The sequence below is a fragment of the Symsagittifera roscoffensis genome, chromosome 10 (assembly GCF_963678635.1).
Source record: "Symsagittifera roscoffensis chromosome 10, txSymRosc1.1, whole genome shotgun sequence".
Classification (NCBI taxonomy): Eukaryota; Metazoa; Xenacoelomorpha; order Acoela; family Convolutidae; genus Symsagittifera; species Symsagittifera roscoffensis.
In genome coordinates, this window is record NC_087071.1 from 20917481 (window position 1) to 20928168 (window position 10688).

Consider the following 10688-nt stretch of genomic DNA (forward strand, 5'->3'; position numbering starts at 1 on the left):
CGCTCATATTATAATCCGGGCCTTAAAAATTGATTTTTCTCATTCGTTATAAATTTAGATCAAAAACCATCATATCAACGAAACTTCGTAATTTTTAGGGTTTCTCGCACGTGTGAAACTTTGTATTTTTAGGAAAAGAAAGTGAGTTGATGACAGAGCTTGCAAAAACTTGGGGTTGATCACGATAAGATGACAGTACTGGAGGATGTATGCTTGGAGTAGGTGCCCCTATAAGATAAAAAATTGTTTTTTACTTATATGTGACAACTCCTCCATCTCCATATACGAGAAAATGCTTATCATGCAATTTTCATACATGGAAAAATGCTTTCATACCATTTTCAGATATGGAAAAATGCTTATAGACTTCCTGCAAACTTCTGCACGTACGGAATTGTATAGTAAGAAGTGTCTCATATATGGAAATGGTATAATAAGAAGTTTTGGTCAACCCGGAAAACTATCATGATCAGCGGCCGAACAAGAATCCAAAAAATCTACCAAAAGTTTTAGGGCAAACCTACCAAAATGGGTGTCGTAAGAGTTTCAAAGAGGTTCCTTTAACAGATGAGGGCGACTAAATTCTGCGGCAGTGCGTCAAAAATACCCCCTTCCGCAATCGGCAACTGAATCTGAATCAGTAAATCTACTTAAGTATTTGGTAGCTTGGTTATCTACTCTCGACAAATACGAATTTTTGTTGTTTTTGATGTAACTTTTAAAAGAAAGATTAAAAAGAGCCAGTTCATGTAACTATAGCAACCCAATATTTGTAAGTCTTCACACTTAAAGTCTAATAGTAAAATCATCTTCTTCGATTTATGATAACAAAAACTAAGGCAGACAAAACTCCAACAAGAATAGTTATCACATATATATCCCAACTTGACCCGAGCCAAAAGTCGGGTGAGAAGTATACTTGATATTGCTCTTTTGTATTTTCATTGTAAAACGGTTCCCATCCGTACAATAAGGCCAATTTGATGAGCGCCAACAATACTGGAATATAAGCATCATTAGATGTTTCGGCAGCCATATCGTAGTATCTTTTAGCTAAATGGATATCTTTTTTCATTCCCAATCCAAGTTCATGCATATAGGCAAGGTTAAACATTGCTTGGGCATTTTGAAACTGATCAGAAGCTTGTCTATAATGAGTGACCGCTTCTTCAAAGTTAGGTTGGGTTCCCAAACCATAATAATGGTAATCTCCCACTTTCACTCGTGCTTGCGTGTAACCTTGAGCAGCTGACCGTTCCCAGTACATAAGCGCTGTTCGGCTTAACTCACTGTCGCTTATAATGTCAGTCTCTCCGTGCTCCAACATGAAGGCGACATTAGAGATAGCAACTTCGTAACCCATTTCGGATAATGTGGCGTATATCATAAAGGCTTCGTTCTTTTTACTGGACATATATGCTTCGTGTGCTGTCATAAACATTTCAGACCATTTTCCTCTCTCGGCTACGTTTTTGTACAATTCGACCGCGACATGACAAGACCTTATCGGTGATAGATTACAATGGTATAACTTTCATGTATAAGAAAAGAAATTATAAAATGGCTGTTTATTAATGCGAGGAAACACTTCTCTTTCATTTATTTCGATTTGGAGCTACAAAAATAAAACAAACTTCGCGCCAAATTGCCCAGAAAAATAACTTCGGTTAATTGAAACGAACGTATTTCATCCGACAAAAAAAAATACCCCAACTCTATTTCAGGTTTTATTTAAAACTATTTTTCGCAAAAAAACGTCCCCACTAAAAGCGTAATTGTAATCTATCGCAACCTTAACATCCCAAGACCGCTTTCTTGCATCTGAGCTAAATAGTAGAAGCCAAGAGTATGTCCATTCTGAGAGGCAAGATTGAAGTACTTGACAGCCTTTTTGTTGTCCCTCGGCACTCCAAGGCCTCTGAAGTACTGCACTCCTAGATTCAGTTGACCATCTACGTTTCCCTGGTCGGCCGCCATTTTGAAATACCGGAAGGATTCTGTGTAGCTCTGAAAACATATTCTTAGAGACAGTTCACAACATAGCCCACAAAGATTGGAAAAGCGTTTAACAGGAAAATCGAAAAAAAAAGATTGAAAATTTTAACATTTTAAGCAAAAAATAGACCAGGTTAAAGATCTTTTAATTTCAAGAAAGAGTATGATTGACCTTTTAAAAACGTTAACCCAATAGAAAAACTAGATGATTGGGCTAATTTTTCACTCCGCGGGGAAATCTAAAAATTGCATTACACTTTCGAAGCTAGAATTCGATCACAATTTTTTTTCGCGTCATTTCGCTTTCGTTTTTGGAGAGTAATTTGAGCCTATGACTAGAAATTGTCTAATAATAGGATTTTATTTAGATCAATACAGCGGCGAAACGTAGCCAAGCTACCACTATCATCCGTGCTCGTTGCTTGGTCTAGCGATATCATCTAGCCCATAACAAAAACAAAATATAGCCAACAGAGATGAAAAATGCCAATGAAAGCAAACAAACCGAAAAAAAAATGACCGAATTGTTCTTGGAAAAAAAACCGAAATTGAGCGTGAACAAAATTTTAGTTTTTTTTCTGAAAAACAAGAAATCAATTCGACCTATTTACGAGTCTTCACTACGTTCATCGAAACTTAAAAACTCGCATGCAATTTTTTACCACGAGCACAACAAAAGATCTCCGCAAAGAGCGGAACAGTTCGTTTATTCTTCGTTTCCCTCGTGGATAAATTGTCTTAATTTCAATATACTGGTCGGAACATTCGAGTCTGAATAACCAGCAACTACTGTTACCTTCATCACTCCGTATCCGTTCATGTACAGTTGTCCCAACCCCGCTTGGCCCATTGCGTTGCCCTGATCGGCGGCGTCTTTGAAGTACTTGAAGGCCAAGTCGTAATTCTTTTTGATGTAACTGTTATCTTCCATGTACATGCGACCTAAATGTCATTCATGGTTGCAAATTGGAACTCAACTAAGCCTGAAAAAAACTTGCAAAAACTCTAGGCTTAGCAAAAACTCGAATCAGCAAAAATCTGCGACTTCGCAAATTTGAGTCTCACGCACTGGCCATTCAGCCACGGATGCTTAAAAACCCCAAAAACTAGCCACCAATAATGCAGCTACATATACTAATAAATTGCCAATTCGATGCAGCAAAAGCAGCACCAAATACAAAAGATACAAGTTTGCATGTAATAAATTGCAAATCATAAAGCCACATCATGTCTAAATTATGCATTTTAAAAAATTGCGAGATATATTGAGTAAGAAAATTTCTGAAATCGAGATTTTATTGTTATGTTGTTTGAAACACAGCTTTTTCGGTTCACTTGATGAATTAAAAAAGCATCAACTGTGTAAACTTTTAGCTATTCGAATGCCAAAGCACATGTTATCAATAAGCTGTAAACATGCAAATAAGCTGTCAAGCCAATTCGATGCAGCAAATTCGATGCATCGAATATTGTTTCTTTAAGTCGCAACAATATTTGCGACTTAGGTTGGAAAAAAAGAAAGTTTGTACTATAACACTTTGCTTCGCAAGTGTAAAAAGCGAATAGACAGGAAATTCATTTTTTGAATAAAGTATCTGACCCTTTTTATTAAAACTCTCAGCACATTTGAGCCCGCTTCACAAAATTCTGATTGCATCCTAAACAAATTTTGCTTTGAGTCTATTATGCTTTCAAAACATGCTGTAATGTTTATAATTTTTTATATTTGCCCAAGGAACATGTTGAGTAAGCTTTTCTTCTATCTTGATTGAAAAAAAAAACATTTTAGGATTTTAAAGACTTGCCCAAGGGACATATTTGGTACGACATATTGAAATTAAACAATTCAAAGCTGTCGAAATGTTCGATTCAGAAGATCCACTGCTGCCTTACCCAGATACGCCTGAGCATTGGGGTTGTTGCTCTTGTCAGCTGCATGTTGGAAGTAGTTGTAGGCTGTCTTGTAGTCCACAGTCACGCCCCTTCCTCCCTGGTAGTGCAACTGACCCAGCCCAATCTGCGCTTTGGTGTCTCCTGTCCAAGAATTAAAGACAAAACTGATTCCTTTTGACTATTTTTTTTTATAATGACCTTGCATCTTTAATGTTAATAATCATAATAATAATAACAAAAATAATAATCATTATAATAATAATAATAATAATAATAATAATAACAATAATAATAATAGGGTTTTAGCACCTACACTGAGAGAGACTCCTTACAGTGTCAATCAACAATTTCACTTTTATATGGCATACTTGGTACAATCAATCCCATGTTTCTATCTATTATCCAATCTATCGATATACCATTTAATGACAACTCCGAGGGTTTTTTTATTTAACCTCATTACAAAAACAAGAAAAAAAAACATTTTCAAGTCACGACAGTTTACAAAAATCTTTCAGGATGACACTTTTTTTTGATAAAAATAAACTTGAGCAATAAATTGTTAAACTCCGCCGAAAGCCCAATTTTTTTTATAGACAACTGGACAGAATTATAAGTACAAATATTCTGTGATAGCTTAAGAAAGCAGCATGAAATCTGCTGGTAGCAAAGCAGCATGGCGCCTGTTATCTATAAATGCTTTAAAAATTGTAAAGGAAAGCATGCTGATCAATTTACTTTTTTTTTTGCAAATTTCTAGGTGCTGTCTAGATTGAATGAGTATGTTGCATTATCACGAACCACTATTACTAACTTCATACGCACAACTTAGTAATCAAGTTAACTAAATTTTAATAGTTAAAATTTATTTATTAATATTTTTCTCTTGTGGTCCTTTAATATCTGTATAAGTAATGTTTATCATGCTTGTTTCACTAAGTGTACTTAGTGTGTTTCGGGCAGACCCCTAATAGGCATACAAAATGCATTTCTTCTATCCCCTCCGTATCGTAAAATATCGTGATTCAACTTATGTATGAGTTTCGTTTGATATTGGACAATTAACTTTCTTTCTTCTTTCTATAAATTGAAGCTAAAAAACTGTCGATTTCACGTATTCCTCCATCTGATATGCAACAGATCTAACACGCCAATCTAGCCGAGAGGAAAAGAAACAAAAATCGCTAAGTCAAAAAATGGCAAAAACATTAGATCAAGCAATAGTATCATGTATTGAAAAAAAAACAAATCATTTAAAGACTCTTTTAATGCCCCTCCTGATTTTTTCCGAAATTCAATATATAAAAGTCTACTTGAAACGACTCAAGATAAAAACTGCATCAAAACGTGTCAGTTTGAACAGGTGACCAAATTTTTACAACAATTCTCACATGCACAACGTGAACAATTTTTGAACAGCTTTGAAATTTTACAAGGAGGTGGAAAACTGGAAAAGAGCCCATTTAAGAACGTATGTCAAATGCGAGCAATGGAAAATGCGAGCATGCCTGATGCGAGCAATGGAAAAAAGACTTCACAAGCGGTTAGTTTACAAAGCCAACAAAATTGAGCAGATAGCCATTGAGCCGAAACAAAAGTGTTTTCATAGTCCCCACTCAAAACAAACTCATAATAAATTTTATGCGTAACTTTACAAACAACAAAAGCAGTAAAATTCAACGCAGAGTCTAAGCTGCGCTTATCAAACACTAGTCAGAACACGACAAAAAGCAGCTCTATAAAGTGCAATAAGAAAAAGTAAGCCTCAAATTAGTAAAAATGCGGCTGCGTCTCGGATTCAATCTGTAACCTAGAGTTTATGAGCCTCACGCACAAACCACTCAGCCACGGATGCTCTAAAAATCACAATTACTAGCCACCAAAAGCAGAGAACCAATGCTATGAAATTTCATAAGCTACAGATCGTGATTATAGCAAAAGTGCCAACAAATAAAGGAACACTGTTAATGAACACTTTCAATTGCGAGTTCGGTTAGGAAAACTACAAGAAGGTTCGTACTATTACACTTTGCTCGAAGATCACGAGTATAATAATGAATAATAATAGGCTTCTACATGGATAACTGGAGACGAATAGAGCCATGATGCCACTCTGATCCATGTTTGTTGTTTATTGGGGACGGAAAACCACCTGACACGGATATTAAAAATGCATTCAATGCTTTCCCACGAGCACAACAACCTCTCGTATATTCTTCGTTTCCCTCGTCGATAAATTGTCTTAAATTCAATATATTGGTCGGAACATTCGGTTAGGAATAACCAGCAACCACTGTTACCTTCATCACTCTGTATCTGTTCATGTACAGTTGTCCCACACCTGCTTGGCCCATTGCGTTGCCAATACATTGGCCTATTAAGAAGCTTAATAAGTCACAAACACTGGCCACAAATAAGGCAGAGAACCAAAGCTATGAAATTCCATACGCTACAGATCATGATTATAGCCAAAGTGCCAAAAAATAAATGAACACTGTTAATGAACAATTTCAATTGCAACTTAAATTACAGAAAAACAAGGAGGTTCGTACTATTACACTTCGCTCGCTAGAGTAAATAGAACGGTTGACGTCAGTTGGATGACGAAAGTACAGATTTGGGGATGATCGAAAATGACACCGAAAGCAAACAAGGATAGCCGGTTGCTGTGCAAGTAGCACGAAGTACGGTCGACAATAATAAAAACCTTATATCGTTTTTTAAATTGTTTCGTTATTTTTTACCAGCTGTGTGGTGAGAGGAGCCGAAGAAAAGCCTAAGCTTAGGCATGTTCAACGGAGATAGTAAAATAGGTATACTCAACAACAGTTCTTCATAGACTTCTTCATAAACGAATAAAAAATATTAAAATCGATGATTTTTTTCTCCCAAGGTGCTAAAAGAAACTTCGAACAATGAGTTTCAGATTAAAACTAAATTTTCACAATTTAAAGAGGCTCGTATTTTTATGAGTCTGATGACTCGCTTTATTTGCTCGAAGTAAGGTTAGCAGTCGAAACTTTCCAACCGGTTTTTCTAGACAGTGAGAAAACGTTTTGAAATACTTTCTGTGTTTGAATTACGACTGAGAGGGCTTTCATATGATATATCATTCGACCATAGACGTAACTGTTTGTGGCGGCTAGGTTTGCAAAAAAAACACTAAAGCATACCCGAAAGCAAAATTTCTTCCCACTTTCAGTAGTCGGAACAAAAAAACTATTTATTTTTTATTAAGTTTTTTGACATGCTGGGGCTCTTACAACGTTGACCTGTTTCTTACCTTTATCGGCTATGAACTGGAAATACTGGATGAGATCCTGGTCAAAGAGGGATGAGAAGAAGTTGGGATTCTCGAACTGGTCCTGAAGTCTCACTCGAGTGATCACTGGACTGCCCAATGTGACGTCTTCGGCAACTCTGTCCGCCACTCTTCTGTACCACACTAGGGCACCTTCGCAGCTTTGAGGCACTCCGATTCCTTCAATGAAACCAGAATATATATTATTGAACCTGACTCTAACCACATTGTTACAATTTAAGTGTTTCTGTTCTTTGTCTAATGTTATTTATGATCTTGAGACAAACGATCTTTTATTCAAACTATACGTGATACTTAATTGAATAGTTATCAAAACAGCCAAAACTTTAGTTTTAATTTTCATAGTTTTGTAAAGATATAAGTTACAAATATACAACTTAGAACCATCTCGAAAATCGGATTGCTTCTTTAATGTTCCGACCATTTGAATAATGTGGAGGAACTTTGTAATCGGGCGTGTTTCATTCTTTTTTCACGCAAAACTTGGTACCACAAATAATCATTGGAATGGGTCGAGTAATATACCAAATTGAAGTTCTTAATTATGCTTAATTCAAGCCCTGAAAACATGTCCAAGACCAAAAATTTTCTTTCGTAATTTGTTCTTATTGTTTTTGTTTTCATTCATTTTTCTACAAAAATTTTTGTTCAATTTGCTTGTATTACTATGACTGTCTAATATGCCTAAATTATAGTTTTAGATCAGATCCTTCTATCACACCACTCAGAAAAAACTAATTTGAAAACAAAACATTGTTTGGTAATTTTTTAAAGACTATGGTAGAACATTCTGTGCTACTTGCACAATAACCGGCAATCCGTAATAATGATTGATTGAAACAGAGAGACGAAGCTGAGCATCGCACCACTTGCGATACATCTGGATCTATCGAAATGAATGAGAAGATTTATGAAAAAACCATGCCCAAACAATAGAATGACAAAGCCAAAATTATATATTTTTTCAAAATTTCAAAACTAATTTAAAACTTTTGCGTCCCTCTTCCCCACATAATCCAAATATCAATTTTTTACGCACGTTGAAATTCGTATTCCCGTTAGTAAAAAAGATTTCCAATATCGGATTTCTCGATTGATCATACAACCTCTTATTTTAATTGAACGCAAAAACTTAGATTACATAGGGTAGTTTTCGAGAAAATCAAATAGTTTCTAAAAACTATTAAAAAACAATTATTTTCTTTTTCGAGGGCCCCAACTTTTGTGTAAAAAAATGGGCTTAGGCGATTATGCAGGGGCGCTTCCCACATCAGGTTGCTTCGATTGAACCTAAAAACTCAATTTCTCAAATTGAACCTAAAAACTCAAAAATGGTCCGACTGCTTTTGAGAAACAATAAAAAATTTCAAAAAACCGTCAAAAATCAAAAAGTTAGACTTTTCCGAGAGCCAAAAGTTTTTTTATAATGTAGGCGACTTTCCCAAAAACCAAACCATTATTTGAAACATAAATCTCAGATTTGAGCGACTAATTTTCGAGATAGGTCAAAAAGAAAAAAAAATGATTAAAAAATTAAATATTAGTTTTTTCCGAGGGTTCCAACTTTTGAGTTAAAAAAAGGGCTTAGATGATCATGCAGGGGCGTTTCCCATAACCAGTTGTTTCTATAGAACCCAAAACCTCGCCTCGTACTTGATTTTATTGTTAAGCAAGCAATTTAGAAAAATTATATACTAATTTAATACATCACGGCCCACATTAGTTAATTTTGAATTTTCATGAAACTGAGCATGTCAGCTGCATAGCAGCAATTGATTCAACTGATTTTGTTAAACAAGTTTTTAGCTCAAAAAGTCTATATTCCGATTTGATAACGCTTCCTAAACGCAAGCGTAACTATTAATTCACAGATGCATTCTTTGACCAGCAACGTCGTTAAGTAGCTTACCTTGCCAGTTTTTGTAGGCCATTGCCATCATCGCAAGTGGATTTTCTCCAAGCGCTCCAAAGGTATAATACACAAGCGACTTAGCCAGTGATCTGTTAAATCCATTAATGCCCAGAGAATACAACAAAGCTAAGCCAGCTTGAGTTCGTGGTTCTCCAACTGCAGATAAATTGACAAAAAGCTCCTGAGCGTAATTTAGATTCTGCTTAAAATGGATTCCAAATACATGTGCCATTGCAACAATGCCTCCAGCTTCTGAATGATTCAGCTTCCAAGCTTGTTGAAATAAAGCATAAGCTTTTCTGATTGCTTTTTTATCGTCAACTTTGTTCAACATTGAAACTGCCTCGTTAAAAAGTTGTTCAGCTTCGCTAAATTTTTTCAGCTGCTGCTCAACCTCCTCTAAGCCTTTATCAATAGTTCCAAGTTCATCCAGGTCCATATCAAAAGTACTTTTCGCTTTTCTCATTCCAAAATCGCGCATTAGCATTTCTTTGTTTTTGGTCTGTATTGTCGAGTCGTCAACAAAGGATCTTTCAAAATATTTTTGTACTGGCTGTTTTCCAAGCCCTTCTTGAGATTCGATAGGGCTACCGGCCTCTAGAAAACTCAAAAATTAAAACTTATGTTTAAGGATCTGCTGAATATATGAAAAGCTAACTTCTTAATAAGATATCCAAACTCAATTTTTTGACCTTCCATTCAGATTTTATCCCAATAAGTCGTAAATCTGCTTTAAAAACTTAGATTTAACATCTGGTCGGTACGGGTAAGAATTAGACGAAAAAAACTTGGTCTGAAAAATCTAAGTGCATCAAAAAAAACCTTGCCTGATTTTGGTTCCTTTCCCCCTTCCGTCCCGGAACTTTCTTTGGACTGAGTTTGGACGTTTGGAATATCGGGTTGAGCTTGTGAACTGGCTATTGTGCTCAGCAGAGCACAAACGAGTAACTGATCAAGGATATGTTTGGGCAACATTATGATTTCATAGCAAATGCGATTTACAGGGTTGAATTAGAGAAACTTCATATCTTTATCTATAACTGGAAAGATATGAAACAAAGACAAGCATCAATCCTCGACTAAGGATAAATGAAAATGGGCCCTTCCGTCATGCGACGGTACGCGCACAGGTTGGATAGGGCCGTACCAACGCTATATAAATACATCGGCAAAAATTCATAAATAAATCAAAATGATTTTATTGCATCCAGAGAGTTGTCAATTAAAATCTACCCTCCTCGATTATAGCACAGATAGAATTGTCTATTGTGTCATGCCCTTAATGGTGAGTTCGAGGAGGTCCGAACGTTCATAGGACCCAAAATAAAAATGCGTTGCCTAAGTCCCACAATTTTTCTTCATGTATTCAAATCAGATTTAATTAGGAGGTCGGAAGTATCAAAATAACCAAGGTTACAGTCAGGAGTCCCTTTATCACATTATCCAGTCAAAATCCTCAAAATTTTCTAGATATGGAAGAGAAAAGTATAAAGTGGATAGAAGTTGAGAAAGTAAGATGGTTGGGAATCAAGCCAACCAGATTGAGAAAACTATGACCTGCACAGA

At 35.8% G+C, this 10688-nt stretch overlaps 1 protein-coding gene across 1 annotated transcript; it reads right to left on the reverse strand.

Moving 5' to 3' along the window:
• Positions 1-542: 542 nt before the first annotated feature.
• LOC134855166 (protein sel-1 homolog 1-like) lies at positions 543-10154 on the reverse strand. Its single transcript, XM_063871584.1, has 7 exons — positions 9950-10154; positions 9120-9719; positions 7172-7369; positions 3889-4029; positions 2792-2937; positions 1793-2007; positions 543-1502 (listed from the first exon to the last, which is right to left on the reverse strand). The coding sequence occupies exons 1-7, from the start codon at positions 10095-10097 to the stop codon at positions 806-808; spliced, it is 2145 nt and encodes a 714-aa protein (XP_063727654.1). The 5' UTR covers positions 10098-10154; the 3' UTR covers positions 543-805.
• Between the last annotated feature and the right edge of the window lie 534 nt (positions 10155-10688).